Raw genomic sequence first — 25179 nt, forward strand, 5'->3', positions numbered from 1 at the left:
ACTTCTTGGGTTCTTCTATTCATCCCAGAGTGCGGCTTTGGGCATCTGCGCAGGATTGTATTATCTCATCTTTCTTTATCATATGTAACGCGGAACTTTCTTCGACACAATTGCTGTGTTGTACGTTTTTACCCCAAGCTTACAATTTTTATACGTTTATGTATGTACTATCACACATGTATCGAAAGTATTTGCAGACTTCAACAAAGCATGAATATTTTTAAAATGGTCGTCAGATATATAAAAGTTTAATTTTTGGTTTTGGAAGGTTATCGAAGGGACGGGAAAATCGATTAGGTAGTGCAATCACACGTGGCCATCTATCTCAGACAGGACGCGCGTCGCTTCCTCGCCACTACAAAAGCTGTCCTTGTCCTTTAACATTGTTAACTCTCTCCTTACTAGACTATCATAATGGCTGACCCCAGCGGTGCTGCACCACAACCAGGTCCAAATGACACTTCTACTGCAATTCTGCGGCCAAAGAAATCGTATGTTTACAATAGACATCTCCCATGACATACTCATCTGAGATCTACAGGCCAAATCGTCTTATTGTCGACGAGGCTACTTCAGATGATAACTCCGGTATATATGTATGAATAAATAATGATGGATATTTGTCTGATCTTCCATGGACAGTTGCAACTTTGAATCCTGCGACCATGGAGCTTCTCCAACTTTTCCGGGGTGACACTATCATCGTGAGGTATGCATCGTGAACTCTTTCCACAGCAAGTCATTCTAACTAACGTGACATACAGGGGAAAGAAACGTCGTGACACCGTTCTCATCTGCTTGAGCTCCGATGATGTTGAAGAAGGTCGCATCCAGGTGAACAAGGTTGCCCGGAATAACTTGCGCGTGAAACTTGGCGATCTTGTCAACGTCCATCAATGTTTAGACATAAAATACGGCAAGCGGATACACGTCTTGCCATTCGACGACTCCATCGAAGGTCTCAGTGGTAACATCTTCGATGTCTACCTCAAACCCTACTTCCTCGAAGGTATGTATACGTTGGTCGATAAATGTGACCAATGAACTTATCCCGCCTAGCATACCGTCCGGTCCGTAAGGGTGACACATTCCTTGTTCGTGGCGGCATGCGGACAGTGGAGTTTAAAGTCATCGAGACTGATCCCGCCGAATTTTGTATAGTGGCCCAGGACACTGTCATCCATACTGGTTTGTTTGATTGTGTGTCTTGTCAATATGTGTGCTGAACATTCCACAGAGGGTGACCCTGTTAAGCGCGAAGACGAGGAAGCAAACCTCGCAGATGTTGGCTATGATGATATCGGTGGTTGTCGGAAGCAGATGGCCCAGATTCGTGAACTCGTCGAGTTGCCATTACGTCACCCACAGCTCTTCAAGTCCATTGGTATTAAACCACCTCGTGGTATTCTGATGTTCGGTCCCCCTGGTACTGGAAAGACGTTGATGGCTCGTGCGGTAGCCAACGAGACTGGCGCATTCTTCTTCTTGATCAATGGCCCGGAGATTATGAGTAAGATGGCCGGTGAGAGTGAAAGCAACCTACGGAAAGCTTTCGAGGAGGCCGAGAAAAACTCGCCTGCTATCATCTTCATTGATGAGATTGACTCCATCGCTCCTAAGCGTGAAAAAGTACGTGAGGATGAGTATTTATATTGTCGTCTCTGACGATATCATAGACGAACGGTGAAGTCGAGCGTCGCGTTGTATCGCAACTGCTCACTCTTATGGACGGTTTGAAGGCTCGGTCTAATGTTGTTGTCATGGCTGCTACCAACCGGCCAAATTCCATTGACCCTGCCCTTCGTCGCTTTGGCCGTTTCGACCGTGAAGTCGACATCGGTATTCCAGACCCTACTGGTCGTCTGGAGATTCTTCGTATCCACACTAAGAACATGAAGTTGGGCGATGACGTCGATCTCGAGCAGGTAAAGCAACTGTGAACTAGTATGCTGTGCAATTCCTGATACTTCTATTCAGATTGCCGCCGACACACATGGCTACGTTGGTTCCGACGTAGCTGCTCTTTGCTCGGAAGCTGCTATGCAGCAGATTCGTGAAAAGATGGATCTCATTGATCTTGACGAGGACACGATTGACGCCGAAGTGCTGGATTCCCTTGGTGTCACTATGGATAACTTCCGCTTTGCCCTCGGTACCTCCAACCCATCCGCACTTCGCGAGACTGCTGTCGAAGTGCCCACAGTTACCTGGGACGACATTGGTGGTCTCGAAAAAGTCAAACTCGAGCTCCAGGAGACAGTGCAGTACCCTGTCGAGCATCCTGAGAAGTTCCTCAAATACGGTATGTCACCGTCGAAGGGTGTCTTGTTCTACGGCCCTCCGGGGACGGGTAAGACACTTCTTGCGAAAGCCATCGCGAACGAATGTCAAGCCAACTTCATCAGCATCAAGGGGCCTGAACTGCTCACGATGTGGTTTGGTGAATCGGAAGCCAATGTTCGTGATGTGTTCGACAAAGCCCGTGCTGCTGCACCTTGTGTCATGTTCTTCGATGAACTTGATTCCATCGCCAAGGCACGTGGCGGCTCATCGGGCGACGGGGGAGGTGCAGGGGACCGTGTTCTTAACCAGATATTGACGGAAATGGACGGTATGAACGCTAAGAAAAACGTTTTCATTATCGGTGCCACCAACCGTCCTGATCAAATCGACTCTGCCCTACTCCGTCCCGGACGTCTTGACCAGCTCATTTACATTCCCTTACCTGATGAAGTCTCTCGCTTTGCTATTCTAAAGGCAGCCCTGAAGAAATCTCCCATTGGCCAAGACGTGGACCTTGCATTTTTGGCGAAGCAGACTCATGGCTTCTCTGGTGCTGATCTCACTGAGATCTGTCAGCGCGCCGCAAAGCTGGCCATTCGCGAAAGCATTGAGTCTGACATCAGGAGACAGCGTGAGCAGAAGGAGAAGGAGGAATCCGAGGACGCCAAGATGGAGGAAGATGAGGAAGACCCTGTTCCTGAGATCACAAAAGAGCACTTCGAGGAGGCGATGAAGTATGCTCGTCGGTCGGTGTCAGACCAAGACATCAGGCGGTACGAGATGTTCTCCCAGGTATGATCTCTCACTCGCTATACATCAATCGGCTAATCTATCTCTCCAGAACCTGCAACAATCACGTGGATTTGGTAACAACTTCCGATTCCCAGAGGGCGATCCCTCTACAGGCAGCGCCCCATCAGCGCCCGCTGGCAACGCTGGTTTCGCAGATGACTCGCAGGATGATGACTTGTACGCGTAGGGAATGTTTCACTTGTCTGTTGTCAATAAATCATAGACTGCCCATCCAACCACTTTGTATATTATGAGAGGAGTAATATTAAAACTTTGGACTTCTGAGCGCGGAATCGCTGATTTGCCGATGAGAAAACATGACATAAAATATTGCGAGATGTTTCTTGACTTATTCGGCCTCGTTATAAGTTAACGAGAAACGTTATCCCGATGCCTGAGTACTATCTGCATTGCGATGAAACATGAACACCCAATTGCAGCCATGATCTGTATTGGCTGAGCGGTATTCATCGGCAAGATATGGTACATCTCACCCCATTAAAAACTGCGCCGCGCCACCAGATGTAATCACCTGTTAATAATGCTCCTGATATCGGCGGGCCTGAATTGTACATCTTGAATCAGAAAAATGAGTATCATTCATGGTATGTCTATGCACCTATCAACCCTCCGAGAGCTAAAGTTTATATTAGCACAGGATTAAGCTGAAAGCACTCTAGTATTTACCCATAAAGGCATAGGAAATGCCCATGCGGGCTCTGTGAACCAGTCTTACATTTCGTTGCAAACGTGCTTTCAGGAACAGGCGTACCCTAGGTCAGATGGGTCTGGCGATAAGACAGCCAGAATCGGTGCCCATAACGCTTGAACTATAGAGAAAAGCGGTGAGCGGGTATGATTAGCCAGGGTATGCCGACTTACAGATTCCAGCGCTGTACCCATAAAGAATACCAATAACCACCACACTGGCTAGGGTGCGTAATCCGATCAAAGAAAAAAGTAAGACAGTACCGGCAGACGTTGAAACCGTCAAGACTCTCGGGACACCAAAGCATTCAACTAGCAAGCCACTTGTTAGCTGTCCCACGAAACTCGATGTGTTCATGATTACAAGCTGACAGGATCAATACATCTTCAAAAATGTGGATTATTGAACTCAACTGAATAAAAAGAGAATGTTTTGCTGAGACCATGCGTAGCCGAGTCGAGCTGGAGGTAGAATAGGGGGTAATAAAATCCAACAGCAAAAATGGTTAATCTAATCAAAATAAGATGAGTCTACCCCTTAATTAATCTGCGCGAACGTACCCCGCAGTTCCATATATATATGGGGGGTCATGAGCACATTTCTTTGCGGTTGCAAGGAATGTTATTGATGCCTTAGATGGGGGGAACCTCGGCTTGATGAGGAGACATGCTATGAACAGCAAACCGCTGATGAGGGCAGCGCTAGCCCTAACTCCATTTGCAAATCCCAAGCGACCATTCAAGGTATTGTTTAACATGATCGGATGCACCACAGCGCCTAGGCAAGCTCCTGAAGCAACGAAGGTCATCACCATTTCGCGTCGTTTGCGAAAATACTGCGAGACAACAGCCATGCTGGGGATATAAAGCAAACCGGCAGCACAACCTGACCCGATGCCCTGCGAGAGGAATACCTGTCACTATAGTTAGTGACTGATCCGTAAGACGAGCAATATGTACTTGCTTGGTAGTACTGATCAGGTTTGGCAAGTGAAAGCATGAAAAGCGAGATTACTTGAAGGAGAGATGCGCCTATAACCAATTGACGACTTCCGATATTTCATACTTATGACTACCGTGTGAAGACTACCTTGCAAATTTGACTTACACATATCCTCGATCATAAAGCTGTCCACTTATCAAGCCACATATTTCGAAAAGAAAGGCGTTCACACTGCCGATCCAGCTAGAAGCAAATCAAAGGATAAACATGGGTGCGGGAGGAGTACGACGCACGCAATTGTTGAGGGAGACTGGTTCGTTAAATAAGTCCGACCATAGAAATCTTTAAATCAGAATTATGCCCTTGGAAAGCTAGCTCCTTTTGAGAACATTATATCTTACCTTGATAAACACCAAACGAAATAGTGTATCTGAAAACGTTCGATAGAACTGCCTCGTGAGATTGGCTTGAAAACTGACCCGTACGTGCAAAATTGCACAAGAAAGCTATGGGAAAGGGAGATTGTCATAAGCGTTGCTGCGGTAATGAGTAGCCATCTTACCCTCCAAATGCAGTAGCCCAAGCTCTGAACCCACCTTCTGGGAAATAGTCAGGTGTGCACTCCTCTGGGCTGAGGGGCTGTTTAGAATGATCCTGACCCCCGGTTGTGATGACGGGTAAGTCTATGTGACCCATTTGGCACTCGAGATGACAAAACACAGTGGATAAACGTTGATCACCGCGTATCGACGTGTCCGCTGCCCGGTTTAACTCGAAGTTGTCGAGCAACTCAATTGCTCGAATATGGCGAAGTGAGTCTTACCACCGGCTCCGGTTATGTCGTAATAGGCGCGTGACCAACGACAATCACTTCAGCTCGCAAAAGCTTACATAACTTTGAAACTTATTCTTTTATAAATGTTGCATCTGCAGGTACTAGTATATGTACATGCATACATATACGTCACAGTATCTTGATGCGTTCAAGTGAAGGCATATTGAGGGCCCTTTTGGACCTATAGGCCTAAGTCCTCAAAGGTGATTGGTACTGTCCAATCACAACAGTGACTGGGCTGCTAGCCGCAACCATCGGATTCCGACTGTGGCAGCACACGTTATCTGCATTCTACTGATGCTGCTGCACCTAATGAAGGTGTGTATGATTCCAGTATTTCTTAAACTTACATTGGACACGGAGCTGATTTGCTGAAATGGCCGCGGGCCAAGTCAATATCACGGACATCATCGTGTCACATTGCTGAGGGCCTCCTTATCCCGTCTACCGAAATACAACTCATCATCTGTAAATTTGTTAGGATGGGACATTGATAACCCTATCTGGGGTTTCTAAGTTTTTCCGAAATTTCTCTGCATTCTTTCCACAGGAAAAAATAGTCATTTCGTTTTGGTAGCTTGACTTGCCATGATCGTTACCCGCAAGCTCCGTTATTGCGAGATGACCGGTAAACATATCGCAATCATATTCATGCAGCTACCATGTTAAAAGTCGCTACAAGTGCACTTCAAGCCTCATCAAACTTCACTGTCCGACCATGCTACAGCTGACAGACTTACAGTTCTCCAGTCACGCTCAAGTTTTCGTTGCCGCAACTTGTTTGGGTGTAACAGCCTTGATTTATCGTGCCTACCTTGCTAGCACAGAGAGTAACCTCTCCTGTCCTCCGTCCCCTCTCACGTGGAGACTTCGAGGCCATCTCATACCCCCTCGCAAGTGAGTGTCGATCTCACTGCAGTCTTCATAATTTCACAATGTTATTTAGCGGATTTATGACAGTAGAATCATGGATTGAAGAATATGGTCCTCTCATCACCCTACGCGAAGGAATCGAGAAGCACGTTGTTATTGGTCGATATAAAGTATATCCCACTGGGCACCGGGTTCTGAGTACTAACACGTACACAATATAGGCTGCAGTAGAAATTATGGAAAAACATGGGGCATCGCTGGTCGACCGACCTCGTTTCATTGCTGCAGGAGAGTTGCTTTGCGGGGGGATGTTAATCCCCTTCATTCGCGCTGGCGAGAGGTTCCGTCGGCTGCGCAGGCTCGTCTTTTGCTATAATGCGGAAATATCAATCTAATGGCTCTCTCTGCTCTTTACTTTAGAGCGATACACACGCATCTACAGCCAAAAGTAGCTGAGGCATATCAACCGCTCCAGATCTCATACGCAAAGAACACTGTCATCAGTATCCTTAATGATCCACACAATTTCCAGGATCATGCGCGAACGTAGGTTCCAGGTCATATATGTAGCGTGGCATTGCTGACCAACGGACTGAAGTTACGCAGCAGCAACAAGCATGAAAGTTGCATATGGGAAGACCACACCTACATCTGCGACAGATCCCGAAGTGAAAAGGGTCGCTAAGTTTGCTGATAAATTCCGTACTGTATTGCATCCTGGCGCGTACCTTGTGGATTCGATTCCGTGGCTGAAATATCTTCCTTGGTATGCGCGAGACCTACGTGACGGCTGTCGAGACTCGCAGGAGCTCTTCATCGAGCTGTTCGATCGTCTGAAACAGGAGATAGTAAGTATTTATAATCCAATCCAATGATATGCTAGAATGCTCGATAACAGGGAGGTGACGAAGCTGGTCCTTCGCTCGGAAGATATCTCTGGGAAAAGAGAAGTTCTAACGAAATGCCCGAGCTGGAGATGGCTTGCCTTGCTGGTACTGTCTTTGCAGCTGGATACGACACGGTGAGCTTATGCATCACCGCTTTTGAATTTAGCAAGACTCAGGTTTTGTAGACTACTCTCGCGATATGCACAATCCTGATGGCAGCTGCCTGTTTCCCAGAGGAACAACGTAAAGTTCATGAAGAGCTGGATGCGGTTATCGGGATCAACAGAGGTAAGTTGATCGTGCGTGTTATTGGAGCATCTATTCATGAGCTGACTCACCCTAGTACCCGCATTTACCGACAAGAAATCACTTCCTCGCCTTCGTGCCTTCGTTTCGGAGGCGCTGCGATGGAGGCCGTTGATACCTATGGGTAATCACATCCCTTCCTTCTAGCTGATGCCTATAGCTAACCTGCATGAAGGTCTACCACACCGCACGACACAAGTGGTTGCTTTTGTGAGCACCCTTCGTCGTTCTGTGGAAGTCGGATCTGACAGTATAAACAGGAAAATTATCGTATTCCAGCCGGGACAACAGTATCTGGCAATCACTGGTCAGGGCATTCCTTCTGAGTATGATTGATCTAATAGCCATTCCAGGGCCATCTCTCGCGATCCAGATGTCTTCCCGGACCCTAACGCATTCAAGCCTGATCGTTGGCTTGATGCCGAAGGGCGCATGAGAGATGACCTCAAGTTCTTTGGATTCGGCTTTGGTCGGCGGTAGGTACCTTCTTTGTGCGGTTGGTCATGTTCTCATCCTCTTTACTTCTAGAGTGTGTCCCGGACAACATGTTGCAAACAGGTAAGGTCACACAGTTCATCCATATGTGTGTTCCAATAAATATGCGGCATAGCTCGGCGTTCATAAACGCGGTTCTCGTCCTTTGGGCCTTCCGGCTCACGTCGAAAATCGCACAAAGCCGTTGGATGATATGGCTTTCATGCATGGCAACTTCGCGAATGAGCAGCCATGTACGATTGATTTTCAGACGAGAATTCCGGAAGCTGAGCTTAGGCGTATGATGGAGAGGGATGTTGAGGACATTTGAGGAATCATGTATCTGTGGTCCGGGTGTTCTAATTTCACTAGACTCACAGCCAGTCTGCCGTGCGGCCCTGTGGTAGCAGAGCCAGGCTGGTAATGGACAACAACAGAGGCCACCGCTTTCACCTCGAAGTACATATGTAGTTATTTCACGTTTTATACTTGCAGAAAATATGTAAAAGATCCAGTAGTATAAGTAGTCTTGTAAAACCTTTCTTGCAGCTCAGTTATGCTGTACACAATGATGAGGACATCCTGGAATGGAAAGTCTAGGTCTAGTCACGAATTTCGCTAGATGGGGGTGGGGGTTTCGGCTGTTGTCTGGTTCGGCTTTTTCCGGGCAATGCAGACACAGATATCCGCCGGGTCGACGAGAGAGCAATAGACGAAATTTGAATGCGCGCGAGAAAGTGTGCGCTGAAGAGGGGAAATTTGTCTAGAGCAAGCGAAAGACGAGAACGAAAGGGCGCGAGAAGCCAGGCACGAGAAGAATCGACCAGCCGGAAACCCTCGAGTGTGAAACAAAGGTATTTGGGAAACACGTCATCACAACCCAAAAACGCTGCTAAGACACCTAGGGGGAAGTGGTGGGTGGGTGAGAAATCTGGGAAGCAAAGCTCAGCGAAGAAGTGAAAATGCAAGATGCCGTTTAACAAAACGCGTGCGTTCGCTCGCTTAGTAAGCACTTGTTGGAGCTAAATGGTTCGCAGGCTCACGTACCTAGACTAGACCTAGACCAGACATCCTCTAGCTTGACCGCGTTCAGCGGCCAAGTGAATTTTCCAAATTCTAGTCTGTCTGTATATATGAAGATAGCTGCAATTACCTGGTGAATTAATGCGTTGCGTGGAGCGTCTTGAAGTCGTTTTAGATCTTGTGTCTTCGCCACGAGGACTCAGGAGTGAGTGCGCCTGGCCAGGCCAATGATCTAGATAGAAGATTAAGGTCTGGCCAGCGCTCTTTACCTTCTTCGGTTCCGCCTTGTCGTCACGAATTAGCAACATGCATCTCAATATTGAGAGGACAACAGTCAATGCCTCATCGATCTGCGATGTCATTGGTACACTGCAGAACATTGTGAGTGCCCAGTCATAGCCTAAGGTATATGGAGATAACCGTCGCTTCAGTTGGCACATTCACGAGTGATCGTATGTTGATTTCAACGATGCCTCCAAGTTGTTATGCCGTATTGACGATGACTACTGCAGATTCCAGATCTAGAAACCCCGTACTCCCTATTTCCCAATATCGACCACTCTGCCATCGGGCGTGGTGACAAGAGCATCAGCGCTATCATCACCGAACGCCAGCAGCAATTGGATGCAGTTGTGCAAGAAATCTCAGGGCTGGAAAGCGTCATGGATAGAATGAAGAATCTTCACCAGCAGCTCCTCAAAAAGAAGGACGAAATCATCCAGTCCATGAACTTGCATAGGGGACTTTTATCGGCTCTCTGGCGCTTGCCATCTGAGATATTATCCCTTATTTTTGTTCAATGTCTCCCGGAAACCGAACACTTGTTGCCCTCGCCAACGTTGGCCCCCGTGCTGCTGACAAGAATATGCCGAAGGTGGAGGGAGGTTGCTATAGGGATGTCCAGTTTATGGTGCGGAGCACTGATTGTGGACAACAGTCATAAAGATTGGCAGCGGGCAGCCTCCTGCTATAACACATGGTTCGAGCGATCGCGAGATCTTCCGCTCTCATTAGCACTCAAGTGCTTCAAAAATTACACGACCCACCTACGAAGCCTTCTTGAGCCTCACATGAGCAAAATCTCGTCTCTCCATATCATAATATTCCTCAACCCATTCGATGCCGATCTTTTGTTAAATGACCTCCTGGTACTGCAGGAGCTTACTATAACCACATCCGATCCATTATGGTGCACCCCAAGTTTCGCACAATCCATCTCGCGACTACCGTCCACCTTGCGCAGGCTCAGGGTAGCCGGGCCGTCCGCATTCGACTTTGACCGCATCACTTCTTGTAATCCCGTATGGGCCCACTTGACACATGTCGAGATCGCCATTTGTCAACCCAATCTAATCCTCCAGTTGCTCCAGCTAGGTCCTAACCTCTCCTCGCTAGAGATTGGCCTAGGCTTTTACGACGAAATTCCATTGACGTTTGAGCCATTCATGCACGCGAACCTTCAATTCTTCCGCATCAGTAATGCATCCCCGATGCGCATGGGAAATTTGTTCCCTGACTTGTTCAACGCACTCACACTCCCCAATCTACGCATACTTGAGGCTCGCTATATACGACCGTGGCCACATGAAGAGTTGAAGACATTTTTGGCACGGTCAAGTTGCCTTCTGGAGAGCCTAATTTTCGGTACTGGAGTTACGACGACAGATGAGCAGCGGGCGGAATATATTGTTCTCGTTCCTTTCCTTGACGTAGTAGTGGACCACAGGCGTAGTGGTTACTTTGGATATCGCCGCTTGAGATAACGTTGTGACATTGGCGCGAGACGCATGACCTAGTGTTGTAGAGTTGTTATGCAGGCCTAGCTACCAGTAGTTGTTAGAGTAATGTCGGACATGGATATTGTATGTGGCATTCGTGATGTTGAGGTGTTTGGGTCTCCGAAGCTAGTTAAGGTCACACCAGTCTCCGAGTCAGTCTGCCGGAGACGGGCCAGTCACTGCGGCTCCAGCGCCAAGTATTCAGGATAAATCAATCTACTATGCATATACTAAGTTCCAGCTCAGTCGAAGCATACGGAAATCAGCCCTTCACTTGACCATCATGCGAGACAGCCTTCATAATGCGCCACGTGTCATCCCCTGGGTCGCATTTCCTCAGGCTGTCGTAGTCGTACCAAACAAGCACGCTATCCGAGTCCGCAACGATCGCTTGCTGTTCATATGAATAAAGCGCAGCGTTGAGAGTGAATTGCGTGCGGCTCGAAGAGATGATCGGCTTATGGCCAATCAAAAGCTACCCATAGTCATAAAAAAGACATCTCTAAACAAATTTCGAGGAAATCTCACTGTGTCAGGAAATGTCACCGGTCTTCTATAATTGACGTTTGCTGATTTGAGTATGAGTGAGACGCCTTGACCCGCGAGCATTGCCTTGACACGTTCTTCACCTCCAAGAACTTTGCCGAGGGCCATTAGCCATATCATGCGACCCTAGCCAAGTTTGAGTGCACACGGACGTTGACAGCAACTTGAATTTGCTGACCGATTCAATAAATCGCACTGTATATTGACAATGGCATATTCGTGAGCGACTCTTATAGTCCCTGTTCAAAGAAAATCGGAATCCTTACGGTAGTGTGCATTGTTGAACGTGTCTATGATAAGAAAGACAATGAGCCTATCCTTTGACGCCTATGAGGTGCTTACCGAAATGAATCATGGTGCCCCCATACAATACTCTGCTCCCATAATGACCCTGCATCATAACCCATAGAAAGCAGTTTAGCTCTCCCGTTCTCTGCCGACGAGCTAACTGCAGTGGGATTGCTGGACTGAGATGCCGTAGGGTCTGGGGGTGAGGGAGGAGAATCTGGAGATTCAGGACCTGCCTGTCCTGGAGCAATATGAAATGGCGACGACGGGTCCCTGAAAGCATCTTGAAGGGACTACAGCAAGCAGAGTTTGAAACTCGCACGAGGACAACCACGCTGTTTCAATCACCTTGATCGATGAGCCACTCAACGATGCTGTCTGTGGCAAAGAACATGGCTGCCTAGAGCGCAGCAGAACGCGTGCATGTGTCAATGCCCCAAGTCCTTTTGGAGAGAACATAACTTGAAGTAGCTGAGTGCCTCGGAGTGCCGCCGTGCAAGAAGAAATACAGACAGATTTCCTTTTCGGGAAAATCACTCAATGCACGAATTAGCAGTGACTCACGGTGGCAGTCTGGTCCTGTGACACTCACTTTTTCAATTATTACATTTTCTGAATCATATAAATCTCTGCTGGTCGACAGTCTTGTTGTCAACTAGTGCCATGTCTTTTTCACAGTGGTTTTCCGAGGTCAGTCCCAACTTGAAGTACATCCCTCGGCCATCCGAGGCTCGTCGAGGCTCGAAGCCAAGTTCAAGTTGGCATGACTAGTGTATCCGAACTTCCAGCGATATTGAAACTCTGCGGCCCACCATTTTTTGGACCAGCTGACAAGCCTGACATGGTATTGCGCCCATCGATATTCCTACATTCGAATGCCAATTTCCAATTGCTCCAGTTCATCGAAGTTCGGTCGAATTGGTGAGCATTTCGTTATCATGGATCACAGAATTCTTGTGGCAATTGTTCTAGCATTTTCCCATCCAAGTTCCACACTGTCATGAAGGTTCTGCATATAAGGGCTGCAATGGATCTGCGAGCTTCTCGAAAACATTCATTGGACAGACTCAGATATCGTGCGATGCGCGATAACGATGCTGCAATCGATAACGCTGTACAAAGCTGCACGCAGAATCAAGTTAAAAGCTCGCGTCCTGTGCTTTTCCTCCGACCTCTTGTCTGATCAAATCCTCATAGTATCGGTAATAGTACAGTCCTACTTTCTCATTTATGAAAGGTCACTGACGATAGTTTTTAGCAGTAGCCTTTGGACGACGTAGACGGCCAAATGCACAAATGTCTTCAGATCGCAGAGCTGTTACGATGTTATTTGCAAACGAGTTCTTGCGACTGGGCATCAAGGATCCCTCGCGGCTCTCTGTAGAACTTGTCGCCTCTTCCATGAGCCTGCTCTCGACGTGCTGTATAAGTCGCTGGAAAGTCTTCGCCCATTGCTTTTCTGCATCCCTGAAATCGTTACCATCGGAAATAAGATTGTGAGTGCTGATCCACGATAGTTCGCGACAGTATGCTGAAATCACATATGTAGACTATGTTCAAAGAGCTACGCCTTTCAGACTGGCAGCGAATGCAGTACTACGCCAAAAGAGTTCATTCGCTCAGGGTCAATGACCAAGAAGAGGTAGTCATCGACAAGACCATCCTACATGCACTAGCTACTTCACCCTTCGCACCCCCAATGTTTACTCATCTCAGACGGCTTTGGTGGTCAAATAGTTCTGCAGATGCTTTACCACTCCTGTGCTCTCTAGTCAACGCCAGATTGGAATGGCTTATTTTGCACGATTTGGATCCAGAGCTTCTTCCGCGTGTTGTCCCCCACATCATCTCCAGCAACTCTCTCCACGTCGCGTGTTTCCCCGAGAAATATAGTATGAGGCACATACGTCCTAACGTGTTCCAGAGTTGGCGCAACTTACAGAATCTTGTCTGCGGTCTAGTCAATGATGCAACGCTCTATCATCTCGCAACATCTTCTAAGCTTACGCATCTCACCATTCAAGTCGACGAGAAGAACGACTACAGTGCCCTCATGAAACTGGCCGGCCAACCAGTGTTTGCCACCCTTGAGGGGCTCGACATCACCGCGACTCATACCTTGCACTGCATCCCTATTCTTGAAATCGCAGAGCTACCATCGCTACGCTCCCTCCGTATTCATTCGACAGAAACGGGCTTAACAGATGTTGAGCTGCATCAGTGTTTCCGTCTAATCTCATGTCACTGTCCAAATCTTAGGCATTTACGGATGAAAGATCTGCAGGTATCCCCACCGAAATTCCCTGTTGGCTACATCATCACGTTTGATATCCTGAAGACGCTCTTCTCCCTGCGCTATATGGAGGGACTACATCTCGACACAACTTGCACGTTTTCCCTCGATGACAATGAGCTTGCGCAGCTGGCTGGCACGTGGCTGAAACTGCGTGCACTTGAACTGGGGACTGAGAATGGCTGGCGGCAACCAAGCAAAATTACTCTGCAAGGTTTTGCAGAGTTGTTGCGGCGTTGCCCAGTGCTATTGATAGTCGGTCTTGCTATGAACGCCTGGGCACCGGATATCGACCATCGACGACCTGGAGGAGGGATCCGCAGAAACGGTCTGGAAGTCCTACGAGTGGCTGATTCCAAGGTTACGGACCCATTGTCCGTCGCAGCGTTCTTGTCGGATGTTGCACCGAACGCTGAGATAACGGGCTACGAGGTCGGGTTTGAGATCGGGTTTGACATGTATGGAACGTTCAACACTCGGATGTTGTATCGGGAGAGATGGGAGGAGGTTTCCATGTTGCACCCTCTGCTTGTCAACTTGAGGAGACAAGAAGCAGTAGGTTCGGAATCGAATGAGTACTCTAGAGACTGTGAGTAGGAGTGAAACATCACTAGACCTGTGATAGCTTGCAAGTGACGCAGTCCATGGAGCAATGATGTTACGTTTGTCACCTTTTTACATACACATATGGAACCTAGCCTTGGAGCTTGACGTTGGACAAGAGTTTGTGTCCCAATGCTCGGTGCTGAGGTTAAACGAACCTGACACGAAAATGATGCCTCTGTTATGCTGGTAAATTTAAGAATGTCACACGTAGAGCGTGCGCTGACTTTTAACGTTGACGCTCGAAGTTTTCCAGGGGGCTGAGGTGGAGCCTTCTGATCAGTGTCAGTGGAAAGGACCGAGGCGGCATGTCCCTCAAAGAAGCAGCGATATGAGCAAATCAGAGCAATTTAAACTTAGCTTCAACTTTCAACGTTCAACGATCAGATGCCAGTCCCAGGGAAATCAACATTCTTTACATACGTCTTGAATTAAACAGAGTGCACTCAAATTCGCTCATCTCCAGGTCCCCGGGCCATGATTTTTATCATCGAATCCAAGCAAGACACGCAGCTCTCGTTGCAGTGCTTAAATTTCGACTGCCCCAGCCTGAGGGTTTCAGTACCTATAACGACGTGTCACTGATAAATGGGATCACAACGCAATTTTTCCTTACCGTGAAGTTTTTTTGCGTTAAACAACCATCGGCTTCGAGTTTGGGCCTACAGGCTGAGAGATTTGGCTTAGAACTCAGCAAGGGTTTCGGAGAGTGTTTAATTCGGGCTGGAAGAACGGTTTCTTTTATAGGCTGTGCGGAAGACTCGGGGTGTTGGAAGCATATTAATATACTTCAAGTTGTAAGTTGGCTTAGCCGCTTACTCTGATCTTGTAATAAATCAATGATCGATGATGGGAGTTGCGTTACAAGCTGCAAAGCCGATCCGTGAGCCTGACAGCTCCACTTCCACCGTATTATGATCATGTGACTGGTATTTTTGCCTCTCTGGCACGTGAAGTATATATTCTAGTATCATGATGTTGAAGTCATTCGAGCCTCCCTTACAATGCGCATGAAGATTTCAAAGACTTACCGCTGCTGGCGGCGGCTCTCCGCCGGATAAAGCCTCACTTGGCCTAGTACTTCAAAGAGAAATGATTGATGACTAATCAACACAAGCATACGCACTCTATGAGTAGTGTTCGAACTTCGGACGTAGATTCTATCCGACAACAGTGATGTATGATGGTCCCATCAACTTCAATGCACCCATGTCTACTGGTTTCAGAGATCCTTGTCAACATATTTGCAGAGGTCAACGAGCGCGACGAAGAGGAGGCAGCTAGGACTTTGGCCGCCCTCTGTCGCACATGCCGCGCATTTCGGGAGCCTGCGATGAAAGTCCTATGGGCACACCTGGGAACTCTAGTCCCTTTAATCAGATGTATCCCTTGTGTCAAGATTGTCAAGAGCAAAGGAAAACTACAGGATGATCTCCCGACTTTGGTGAGCGCCTCCAAAGTTCACTGACTTCGCTGGGCGTCATCTGAGTATTGTCCGCAGATCCTTGAAAGAGAGATGTCCTCTACAGACTGGGAGATATTCCTTTCACACTCGCGTCTTGTACTCACCTGTGGTTATTATGTTTCAAGAAGAGACAAACATCCCGTCCTTAACTCCCCCTCACACGACATCGGTGTAGACATCTTGCGTGCACTATCATCCCCTCCACCTTCCTCCATTGTGTTCCCTCACCTGAGGAAGATCAGATGGACTGACTCGCGGAAAGATTCCATTCGATTTTTTCGCCTAATACTGACACCTGCTCTCGAATTCCTTGATATGTCATCTATAACTGACCCAGTCTATTCTGTCGTAATCCCTTCCATCAACGATGCCTGCCCGTCCCTAAGGATCATGCATCTTCCCAAATGGCCCTTTCTTCACCTCCCTGACATGTTCGACAAATGGCCGAATCTTGCCTATGTGACCTCCGGGCCTCTTGCGGATGCTACTATCCAATCACTTGGTCGGCTAGCGCATCTTGCAAGTATGGACATTTGTCTCCACAAGTTGCATGACATAAAGTCGCTCGTCGAGAATCCTGGGTTTTCTACCCTGCGCCGGCTGGTGCTTCGTGCATACAACATCAACCTTGCCACGGCTTTTATGCGGCAAGTCAAATCTACTCATCTGCGCGAAGTGAAGTGTTATCTACCACATGGAACAACTGCAACGGGCATACAGGAATGGATAGCAATCCTCCTGGATCGGTGCATACCAAGAAGACTGGAGATTCTGGAGATTGAAGACTACGCTGACGCTGGCGCAGACTTCCCTGCTCAATTCACGCTCACCCCTGACATACTTAAGCTCTTGTCCCGCTTTCGCGGACTCACAACACTGGATCTTGCTACTGCATGCACATATTCGTTGGACGATACCGCCTTAACGCAACTGGCAATTTGTTGGCCCAGTATGCAAAGTATTGCGCTAGGAACCCACTGGGGTTGGAGGCAACATAGCGATGTCACCCTGAAAGGTCTGCTGTCTTTAGTGCGACAGTGTCCTCAGCTGGAAAGTATCGGCCTCGTTATGAACGCTATAACTACAGATATCACATCTCAGAGGCCTGGGGGTGGCGTTCGAAGGCCCAAAGTCATCAGTCTCAACGTAGGAGACTCGAGAGTCGGTGACCCGCTCGCAGTTGCTGCGTTTCTATCGGACGTTTTCCCACGTTTATTATCAGTTGACGCGTTTAATCATCTGGGGGGCAGGCGGAGACCAATACCTGCTGCGAAGGAGCATGAAGAAAAGTGGAAAGAAGTGGAAAAGCTTTTACCTGCATTCTCCAAAGTTCGCGCCCAGGAGCACCCTCCTGTGGGACCAAGAAGGAAGGCCTTCCTTCTCGAGGAGCTGTATCTTGCTTGAAGAAATTTTTGTATAATAAATAAAGATTGTGGAGTATCTATGAAGTAAAGGTATGTAATACGTGACAGTAAGCAACTATGTTCTGACTGTGGCCACCAGCGACGAGCGCCTGTTCTTTAGCGCCTGTACGTATGTACACGTGTAACTGTTCCGTACACCTGGGACACGTTCGATGGACAGATACGTGAACGTATTCATTTCGAATATGTCCCCCAATTTGAGCAGCATCTATATTTTGGACTCAAGCTCTTATTTGGTCCAGGTGTTAGCGTATGCACCTATATGCACATGTGTAATTAATTACTCATCCTCATGCTGGCAGCTGTTTTATTGTATTTTACGCGAACCGCATTACACTTTTTGATTGGACACCATGTGATCGCCTCTTCAACGTACTGGGTCTAGATACGCGACCTTCCTATTTCAAATTTCAGTACGCACATTGCTTCTGATCTATTCCCGTTCGGTGATGCACAGTTCGTTTGAAGGGGCTGCACATCTGTATACGCATGCCCGAGGCAGTACTTTTCCACGATCTTGTTGTCTGTACTCTCCAAATGCTAAGCTGTCACGGTGGTGACGGGCCATATGCATCCGAGTCATGATCACGGGGAGTACCAGGTAAGCGACAATTCGTTGGCCTCGGGATACCTGAGACGACCTGTTTAGATCGTCGGTGCATCTCATCAGAATATCACGGATCCATGACATTGAGGTCATATGCGTTTCATCACGCGTGGTCGCATCACAAGCCAGTTACTATGCCGTCTAAACCTTGAAGAAAGCGAAAACAACCCGATTTACATACTACGGGAACCTTGTGCTTACGGGACTCTATTTCTGGATGGCAATGTGGCATACCAGTATATAACCAGGAGGCAGTCGTGCTACTAGTACTAGTATTCCAACACCAGGTCAACCTGTTCTAGTCGAGGCAAAGCTGTTATGGCGTTCATTGTCGCTGCCATCCTGTTTGCCACCGCTGTCCAGGCATTTCCATCTCTCAGCGCGCGACAGAGTATTACTGCTCTGGCGACGTCTCAGATCGACCAATTCACACCGTATACCTATTACGCTAGCGCAGGATACTGCACAAACATGCAGACGCTCGCATGGGATTGTGGCAGTGAGTGATCACAGGCACCTACTTGGACGTGTTGTTGTTCTCTGATGGCTGACGAATGATCTTCGAACAGCCAACTGTGATGCTAATCCGGGATTCAAACCGGTTGCCTCCGGAGGCAACGGTGACTCGATTCAGTACTGTGAGCATCATTGAGTTAAGCGTTCTGTTGAGATGTGATCTCGATGACCGAAACAAACAGGGTTCGTCGGATATGACCCAAATTTGGATACGGTGATCATATCTCACCAGGGCACTGACACCTCGGACATGTGAGCTACGTCTTCTGGCTCCCTGAAAGTATGTACTGATGTACGCTCGCCAGTCTGCCTCTCATCACGGATGGCGACTTCTTTTTGACCGCCCTAGATCCGACATTGTTTCCGGGTATCAACTCAGATATTAAAGTTCACAATGGCTTCAAAGACGCTCAGGCCAGGTGTGTACATAGATCTGCATGATTGGCTGTACTGGCACTGAGTTCGTGATTCCACAAAGAACTGCCACTGATGTCCTTGCCGCCGTCGAATCCGCCATGTCCATCTATGGCACCGAGTCGGTTACTATGGTCGGTCACTCTCTTGGTATGGTGCATTTCTCGTGCTGGATTTGGCCTTGTATTTATTTATTAAATATTCACAGGCGCTGCGATCACCCTACTTGATTCTGTATATCTTCCCCTCTGGCTTCCTTCAGGAACGACTTTCCGCACCATTGGTTATGGCCTTCCTCGTGTACGATACCCCCAGGTCTCGTCACCGCTCAGCTATTATATATAATTCTTCCCAAATAGGTTGGGAATCAAGCATTTGCTAATTATGTCGACGGAAATCTCCATCTCACGCACATCAATAATGAAGAGGACCCAATACCCATCTGCCCCCGGTATGTTCTTGGGCTATGTGCATCCTGCAGGCGAGGTGCACATCGAGGACTCCTGGTGAATGGGCTTCTTGCCCCGGTGAGTTCATGCATCATATGGTCTGATAACGGAGTGCTAAATACTTGGGCATTAGGGCAAGATAACCCGAGCACTCAGTGCATTGTTGGTGATGTCCCCGAGATCTGGGATGGTACGTATTTGATAGCAGTACTGATTGTTTGTGTTGCTGATAGGCCGTGCAGGTGACGAGTCTGACCACGATGGGCCATATAATGGTGTCGAGATGGGATGCTAAACTGGCACGACTTCACCTAAAGATACCCCCTTTGACTCTATGTATTACTTGCATTCTCGGTATTGTACATTTCTCTGGTGTTCGGACTTCTGTTGGTTCATAGGTGGTGCAATTTATATATTGGCACTACACTCGATGCGATACTGATGCGCGACCATGTGGTTAGCAATTCGATCAGAATGAAATGAGCCAATTGAGCACCATGTCAAGGGTCTTCGGAAAGTGCCCATATGAGGCTACCCTGTCATATTAATGCATTGTTTAATGATAGTTACAAGACACATGTTGTTATGCTGACCGTCGGTTGGTGTGTGCGAACTAGGATAGGTCTTCTCAGCGACGACTCGAGTGAGTCTACTGAGGCTGAGGGTGGTTCTCGGCTTGACGGAACGTCAAGGGTTCCTCCAGTGATCTTGGTAAGACAGTGCTCGTCGAGATACAGGGCTAGCGGATACGGCTAAGAAGCAGGGAGCGACTTAGAAGTAGTGATGTTCCGGCCCGGCTTGGGCTCAAAGCCCCGGCTTAGGCTCAGCTTGGGGGGGCTTAGGCTCACCAGATTTCAAACCTGAGCCGTGAGCCCAAGCCGGCCCAAAGCCGGGGCTTAGGCCCATGCAAGCCGCGGCCCACATGCTGAATCAATGTCCGAGCTCCACCATGCCGTTCCCAACACCACGAACACCATGCGCAAACGCCCAGCACACATCAGCAACTGCTGACGTGGCTCAGATGAATACGGACGGGATCAGGAGAAGGGAGGACAAGGAGAAGAACGAGAATGAGAGTTAGTTGTATTGTATTGACGTACCACGATGACCTTCAACGCGAGATTGAATGCACTACACGCTTCCCAGACCGCCCCAGTGCATTTATCGTTGTAATAGACGTTGCCGGCAGCGTTGCATAGCTTGTTTGTGGTGTTCAGAAGGGCCTTGCGCTCTGCGGCACAGCTGGTAAAGAAGTTGGCTCATAATCTGACGCGGCATGGACAAGGTTTGTTGGGAGAACTTGTCGTGGTGTGAGTGGTGCTTGACCCAGCCTAAACGAGGCTTCTGACATGCCATGATTGGGGCTTGACGTGGTGGTGCAGAGTATAGAGAGTGGATCGAACTTGACAGTGAAAGCAACACACGGCGCACGCGATGATTGCTTATCAACGTTTCAACACCGGAGAAAGTATCAGCGAGCTTTCAAACATAAATGACATGACAACATATGGCGACTCACTATGATTTCTCTGACATAGTATTGTATGGTATGATGAAGGAAGAAGTTGCTAATGAGATGCCAAAGCACGAATTCCAGGAACTTTGCGCTCACCTGTGGGAAAGCTGTCTGGCGCAACAAGTATATAGTCTAAGCCGCGGCTTGGGCCGGCGGCTTAGGCTTCGCAAAATCCAAGCCTAGGCCTAAGCCGTGGTCAGGCCATATCCTAGGCCTGGGCTAGGCCCGGCTCAATTAGGCCCGGCTTCGGCTGGCCCGGGGCTCAAAGCCAGGCCGGAACATCACTACTTAGAAGTGCAGTCTTAGGCAGCTGAGCTGGGAGGCTTTAGCTGAACAAGTTCTGGGATGAACCTAGTAGATTAAAGTAAAGTCTAAGTACAATAATCTGTCTACTTATAGGGTCTAACTATAAGTGTTCAAGCTCAGTCTGTAATCTATAGTATATCAAGGATCTATGATAACCAGACATGAGGTTCAGATAAGGTACATGAGGCTTAACCTTTGATCAAGCATGCAGTGCCAAGTGCGACTGCGCATAAGTACATGAGGTGCCAAGGGCTCTCCGGATCTACATGAAGCGACATGTGGTATACATGTGCTGATCTAGGGTGACCATGAGGTGTACAGCCTCCATGGATCAGGTACAAGGCCATCTAGGCCAGGGGCGGTGTCACAGCGGTCCAGGCCGCTGTTCTTCTAAGTGCGGGCGGTGCACCGCCGCGTTCATGGTCTAGTAGAGCGGGGACTGGTGTAGGTGGAGTGGGGACTCCTGTAGGTGTTACGGATGCCTGTAACACATGTAATGCATTAACTATTGTAACTATCAGTGAACCAGCCTTTAATTTAACTTTAATTTAACTTTTCACTTTCCAAGGCAGAATATAATCATAGCTAACCACTAACTAATCACTAACTAACCCTAACTAACACTAAAACACTACTAACTACTAACCTCTAACTGTCTAACAAGCTGTCTAACATCTAACATCTAACTTCAAACTCTAACTAAAATTAACTGTTATCATTATGTAAATTAATTTAATGTATCATTTAGCTATTACAATAGTTAATGCATTACCCTTGTCTTGTAATTACAATGGATAATGCATTATTCCCACAGGGTGAGGTGCCCATATGCATGAACACACAACTAACTGTGCGATAAATTGTGGAGTGCGAGTGCATTGGAAATCGTATGTTGGTCACCTCATTTTAATTTGAGCCTGTGGGTTCCAATGAGAGGGGACATCCCCATGCCCTACATATATAGGGCTGCTCAATTCTAAAAGTTCATGTTCACTTGGGAGAACTGGGTACGCCAATCAAAGATTATTATTATTATTTAAGTCTCAAGTGTGCCTCCGTAAATTAGTCCCAAGCCTGAAGAAGGCTGAATGTGTCTGATCAAAAACAGTTATCATATGAATATGTCAGTATGCCATACGGGCATGGATAACATTCTGTTCCAGTGAGCAGTTATGATGACCGGGTAGTAGTTCGTGCCTGCACACACCCCACAGTTCTGAAACCAGTCCCAAGCTTATGGGCGGCTTGCAGGGAGTCACCACCATGAGTCCCATAATGAGGGAAGAGATGTGAGCTGATGATGTACAGGTCGCTGCGGTTTCCTCCCCATTGATTCAAAGATTGTATTCTGATCTAAGATTTGCACTAAGCAGTCAAAGTTGCACAGCCAACACTGCCAGAGCACAGGCATGTTAAAAAGATCAAAAAAAAACACACTCACTGATGTTCATCACAAAGGTCCCGATAAGGCCCACTCGATGATATATTAAAGAATTTGTTGCACTTCTGAGTCCGCCACAGAACGTAGGGACCACTGGACAGGGATACAATCAGTGAGAGAGCACGAAGGCTTGTGGCTGTCTCACAGAAAAAGCGGGTAAGCCGTTCATTGATTTCCTCGTCAAAATCTTGATGATCTGGAGTGAAAAGCCCCTCGAGACAGCCTTCCTTATGCCTGGACACAGCCAATGTAGTAATGTACTGGTCAGAACAGAATATAAAATTAAAATATCCCTATAATCTTGCTTTCATCGCTGTGCAAGGGGCATATTTATCAACCGATCACGGTTGAACATTGAACTTTGAATGTTGATTTAAACGTTCTCCGGAACCTCGAGTGATGCGTTGAATGATGGGAACTGATTTTTGAAAGGCACTGTCGTCCGGTTGAAAACAAGGAGTTGTAAGTGTCGGTAATTAGTATCTTAATTGAACCTAAGTGAACGCGAAGTGAATGAATTGAACTCTCACTGGAAAGAAACGGACGAGAAAAATGGATCACTTGAGTGCTGTTCATGTATGATCACGTGCCTTGAGATCGGACCTTGCCTTTATGAACTTTGAATCAACTTGCACTGGTGACAGGTGCTCGTAGAATGAGTTTAGGGCAAGCGGGGCCCTCCAGCTCAATGCTCACAGGACCCGCAATCAATTTAAGCATCGAGAAGTGACAGCTCCTACTACATGAAACAGAATCCTCGAACTTGTGTAGATGCTAAGTATCTTAATCAAATCTTCTGCTAGCCCTGACACTGAAAAGGGGACTGATTCACGCGTGCATTACCTCTTGGTACCATTCGCGAACATGACTTCCACTGAATCTTTGCTTTGCTTGAATTCAATGGCTTGATGGCCCCATTTGATCTCGACGCCATGCTTTTGGGCAGTGTTGATTAAAAGATGATGAAACTCTGGGCGCCGCACTCCAATATCGAGAAAGCCAAATCGTTCTTGCGTCGTCACTGGAAGTATCACTAATAGTAGTAGTCCATCTTTCTTTTCAATGGGCGCATTGTTCTCTGCAATGCTGCTGGTCTTGATAGGAATACGAGGCTGCGCTCTTATCGGCAACTTCCCTAACACCCAGTTCTTGGTGTCTAAGAACCTTCTCGTTCTCTGGATTTAAGCGGAATGTGGTGTATGCAAACTCACAAAGGGTCATGCAAGCGATGTCGTTTGTGGCATATCACATGGTGAGCAAGTAACTTGAGGGGTGTTGGCGGCAAGACCACATGATGGTGGCGAGAAGAGAAGGAACACTCCACGAATACACGAGTAAGTATGTCAATATTGAGGCTTGCCGTGGGGAGCAGTACCAAACGAAATGGACAAGGATAATGCCTTGAAAGGTCCGTGGCTGTGCCACTTCACATCATTTGAACAACAGTTGTGTTTGTCATGTAGAATGGCAGGAGGGCACCAGACGGTGGGAGGGCACAAGAAATCAAGCGGCGGGTGGGATGAGACGGACAGGATGTCGATGTCAACAAGCAAAGGGGATGCATTAGCATGAAAAGTAAAGGGTGCTACAATTGCAACAATGATGCATTGATGGAGCGCTACAGTTAGTAAGTTACAGTGTGTGATGCATCAATATGGCATGAACCTATGAGCTTGGGATGGTGAACCAGCTCCGGATGATGAAAATGATGAGTACAAGATTGCGAGCACAACTATGATGGAATTAATACATAGTATGTTGAATGTTCAACATTCAGTGCCGTTGTTGCGGTGTAGAGACTCATGCCTCTCCTTGTGCAATATTGCAGTTTTCACCAAGGAGTATACAGCACGAACTTGTAGCATCACTCTGTATGCTTCCTACAGCTATTCCTACATGAGGCGCAGCTTTCCCGCACATCGCGCAATGTGCGCGCAACTTCCCGCGCTTCACGATGTATATGCACGCGAGCTTTCCCGCGCTTGAGCGCCCTATAGTGCCAGCCATCCGGAAGCATCCATCCACTGTCCACCAAGTTCCCTAGTGCGTATATTTCCATTTCTCACATTTGCATATCGTTCCATCTTTATTTTTATCATGGACCCTTACTTACATATATCCTTACATACCTTACTCGGTAGCACTTCGGCTCCACATGACAGTGCTTAGGCGCCATACTTAAGCACCAGCAGTACATACTATTACTGACTTACTCTCCCACCAGAACGACAGAGGACTGAACCACAACAATACCCATTTACTACCCAGCAGAGCATAGTTGAAATCTATTACTTGGCACCTCGCATATAACATCTCTCAGCTTGCATCTCTCACCTCTTGTCTAGTGTCTTATCATCACTTAAGCAAACTCGCTCATACCCTCTCTTGTTTCCGCATACACGCGCCCGC

General features: G+C 47.7%; 9 protein-coding genes across 9 annotated transcripts; 6 read left to right on the top strand and 3 right to left on the bottom strand.

Annotated features, from left to right (window-relative positions):
• Positions 1 to 339: 339 nt before the first annotated feature.
• Positions 340 to 3369, top strand: F5147DRAFT_721657 (P-loop containing nucleoside triphosphate hydrolase protein). The gene is made up of 9 exons (XM_041438878.1): positions 340 to 491; positions 542 to 588; positions 643 to 709; positions 765 to 1009; positions 1060 to 1188; positions 1238 to 1629; positions 1677 to 1925; positions 1978 to 3075; positions 3125 to 3369. The coding sequence occupies exons 1-9, from the start codon at positions 415 to 417 to the stop codon at positions 3260 to 3262; spliced, it is 2442 nt and encodes an 813-aa protein (XP_041287112.1). The 5' UTR covers positions 340 to 414; the 3' UTR covers positions 3263 to 3369.
• F5147DRAFT_721669 (major facilitator superfamily domain-containing protein) lies at positions 3370 to 5575 on the bottom strand. Its single transcript, XM_041438879.1, has 14 exons — positions 5289 to 5575; positions 5206 to 5232; positions 5128 to 5156; positions 5020 to 5068; positions 4892 to 4969; positions 4748 to 4832; positions 4345 to 4697; positions 4198 to 4294; positions 3958 to 4150; positions 3848 to 3905; positions 3763 to 3794; positions 3695 to 3712; positions 3570 to 3637; positions 3370 to 3522 (listed from the first exon to the last, which is right to left on the bottom strand). The coding sequence occupies exons 1-14, from the start codon at positions 5420 to 5422 to the stop codon at positions 3445 to 3447; spliced, it is 1299 nt and encodes a 432-aa protein (XP_041287113.1). The 5' UTR covers positions 5423 to 5575; the 3' UTR covers positions 3370 to 3444.
• Positions 5576 to 6242: 667 nt separating this feature from the next.
• Positions 6243 to 8432, top strand: F5147DRAFT_821517 (cytochrome P450; the record flags this gene model as incomplete). The annotated part of the gene is made up of 13 exons (XM_041443704.1): positions 6243 to 6458; positions 6508 to 6604; positions 6656 to 6774; positions 6855 to 6980; positions 7033 to 7282; positions 7333 to 7455; positions 7507 to 7609; positions 7665 to 7751; positions 7803 to 7837; positions 7888 to 7934; positions 7981 to 8103; positions 8156 to 8174; positions 8238 to 8432. Exons 1-13 carry the CDS (start codon positions 6280 to 6282, stop codon positions 8430 to 8432), a joined length of 1503 nt encoding a protein of 500 aa, XP_041287114.1. The 5' UTR covers positions 6243 to 6279.
• Positions 8433 to 9121: 689 nt separating this feature from the next.
• F5147DRAFT_764080 (uncharacterized protein) lies at positions 9122 to 11010 on the top strand. Its single transcript, XM_041440682.1, has 3 exons — positions 9122 to 9505; positions 9556 to 9576; positions 9637 to 11010. Exons 1-3 carry the CDS (start codon positions 9431 to 9433, stop codon positions 10885 to 10887), a joined length of 1347 nt encoding a protein of 448 aa, XP_041287115.1. The 5' UTR covers positions 9122 to 9430; the 3' UTR covers positions 10888 to 11010.
• Positions 11011 to 12314, bottom strand: F5147DRAFT_721681 (uncharacterized protein). Its single transcript, XM_041438880.1, has 6 exons — positions 12085 to 12314; positions 11791 to 12029; positions 11715 to 11761; positions 11627 to 11643; positions 11431 to 11574; positions 11011 to 11377 (listed from the first exon to the last, which is right to left on the bottom strand). Exons 1-6 carry the CDS (start codon positions 12193 to 12195, stop codon positions 11165 to 11167), a joined length of 771 nt encoding a protein of 256 aa, XP_041287116.1. The 5' UTR covers positions 12196 to 12314; the 3' UTR covers positions 11011 to 11164.
• A 788-nt stretch (positions 12315 to 13102) lies between these two features.
• F5147DRAFT_425851 (uncharacterized protein) lies at positions 13103 to 15002 on the top strand. The gene is made up of 2 exons (XM_041429772.1): positions 13103 to 13232; positions 13286 to 15002. Exon 2 carries the CDS (start codon positions 13289 to 13291, stop codon positions 14624 to 14626), a length of 1338 nt encoding a protein of 445 aa, XP_041287117.1. The 5' UTR covers positions 13103 to 13232; positions 13286 to 13288; the 3' UTR covers positions 14627 to 15002.
• A 697-nt stretch (positions 15003 to 15699) lies between these two features.
• On the top strand, positions 15700 to 17976 carry F5147DRAFT_619558 (uncharacterized protein). The gene is made up of 3 exons (XM_041432589.1): positions 15700 to 16076; positions 16134 to 17551; positions 17601 to 17976. Exons 1-2 carry the CDS (start codon positions 15813 to 15815, stop codon positions 17499 to 17501), a joined length of 1632 nt encoding a protein of 543 aa, XP_041287118.1. The 5' UTR covers positions 15700 to 15812; the 3' UTR covers positions 17502 to 17551; positions 17601 to 17976.
• Positions 17977 to 18446: 470 nt separating this feature from the next.
• F5147DRAFT_779479 (Alpha/Beta hydrolase protein) lies at positions 18447 to 19802 on the top strand (the record flags this gene model as incomplete). Its single annotated transcript, XM_041442297.1, has 9 exons — positions 18447 to 18627; positions 18698 to 18766; positions 18827 to 18896; positions 18950 to 19063; positions 19123 to 19208; positions 19267 to 19358; positions 19418 to 19589; positions 19641 to 19697; positions 19750 to 19802. The coding sequence occupies 9 exons, from the start codon at positions 18447 to 18449 to the stop codon at positions 19800 to 19802; spliced, it is 894 nt and encodes a 297-aa protein (XP_041287119.1).
• Positions 19803 to 22365: 2563 nt separating this feature from the next.
• F5147DRAFT_764084 (uncharacterized protein) lies at positions 22366 to 23991 on the bottom strand (the record flags this gene model as incomplete). Its single annotated transcript, XM_041440683.1, has 5 exons — positions 22366 to 22423; positions 22537 to 22677; positions 22771 to 23004; positions 23614 to 23926; positions 23982 to 23991. 5 exons carry the CDS (start codon positions 23989 to 23991, stop codon positions 22366 to 22368), a joined length of 756 nt encoding a protein of 251 aa, XP_041287120.1.
• Between the last annotated feature and the right edge of the window lie 1188 nt (positions 23992 to 25179).

Source organism: Suillus discolor (genome assembly GCF_016758755.1).
Source record: "Suillus discolor strain FC423 chromosome Unknown F5147scaffold_86, whole genome shotgun sequence".
In the NCBI taxonomy this organism is placed as follows: domain Eukaryota; kingdom Fungi; phylum Basidiomycota; class Agaricomycetes; order Boletales; family Suillaceae; genus Suillus; species Suillus discolor.

Bases quoted from the DNA above. Each gene is read 5' to 3' on its own strand.
- F5147DRAFT_721657 (XM_041438878.1), top strand. From the start codon at position 415: ATGGCTGACCCCAGCGGTGCTGCACCACAACCAGGTCCAAATGACACT. The intron at 710-764 runs GTATGCATCGTG...CGTGACATACAG, and splicing joins GGTGACACTATCATCGTGAG to GGGAAAGAAACGTCGTGACA. The intron at 3,076-3,124 runs GTATGATCTCTC...CTATCTCTCCAG, and splicing joins GGTACGAGATGTTCTCCCAG to AACCTGCAACAATCACGTGG.
- F5147DRAFT_721669 (XM_041438879.1), bottom strand. From the start codon at position 5,422: ATGGGTCACATAGACTTACCCGTCATCACAACCGGGGGTCAGGATCAT. The intron at 5,069-5,127 runs GTAAGATATAAT...TCTGATTTAAAG, and splicing joins TTCGTTTGGTGTTTATCAAG to ATTTCTATGGTCGGACTTAT. The intron at 3,906-3,957 runs GTAAGTCGGCAT...TTTTCTCTATAG, and splicing joins TGGGTACAGCGCTGGAATCT to TTCAAGCGTTATGGGCACCG.
- F5147DRAFT_764080 (XM_041440682.1), top strand. From the start codon at position 9,431: ATGCATCTCAATATTGAGAGGACAACAGTCAATGCCTCATCGATCTGC. The intron at 9,506-9,555 runs GTGAGTGCCCAG...CCGTCGCTTCAG, and splicing joins TTGGTACACTGCAGAACATT to TTGGCACATTCACGAGTGAT. The intron at 9,577-9,636 runs GTATGTTGATTT...TGACTACTGCAG, and splicing joins TGGCACATTCACGAGTGATC to ATTCCAGATCTAGAAACCCC.
- F5147DRAFT_721681 (XM_041438880.1), bottom strand. From the start codon at position 12,195: ATGTTCTCTCCAAAAGGACTTGGGGCATTGACACATGCACGCGTTCTG. The intron at 12,030-12,084 runs GTGATTGAAACA...TGCTTGCTGTAG, and splicing joins TGAGTGGCTCATCGATCAAG to TCCCTTCAAGATGCTTTCAG. The intron at 11,762-11,790 runs GTAAGCACCTCA...GTCAAAGGATAG, and splicing joins GGGCACCATGATTCATTTCG to GCTCATTGTCTTTCTTATCA.
- F5147DRAFT_425851 (XM_041429772.1), top strand. From the start codon at position 13,289: ATGTTCAAAGAGCTACGCCTTTCAGACTGGCAGCGAATGCAGTACTAC.
- F5147DRAFT_619558 (XM_041432589.1), top strand. From the start codon at position 15,813: ATGATGGTCCCATCAACTTCAATGCACCCATGTCTACTGGTTTCAGAG. The intron at 16,077-16,133 runs GTGAGCGCCTCC...TATTGTCCGCAG, and splicing joins AGGATGATCTCCCGACTTTG to ATCCTTGAAAGAGAGATGTC.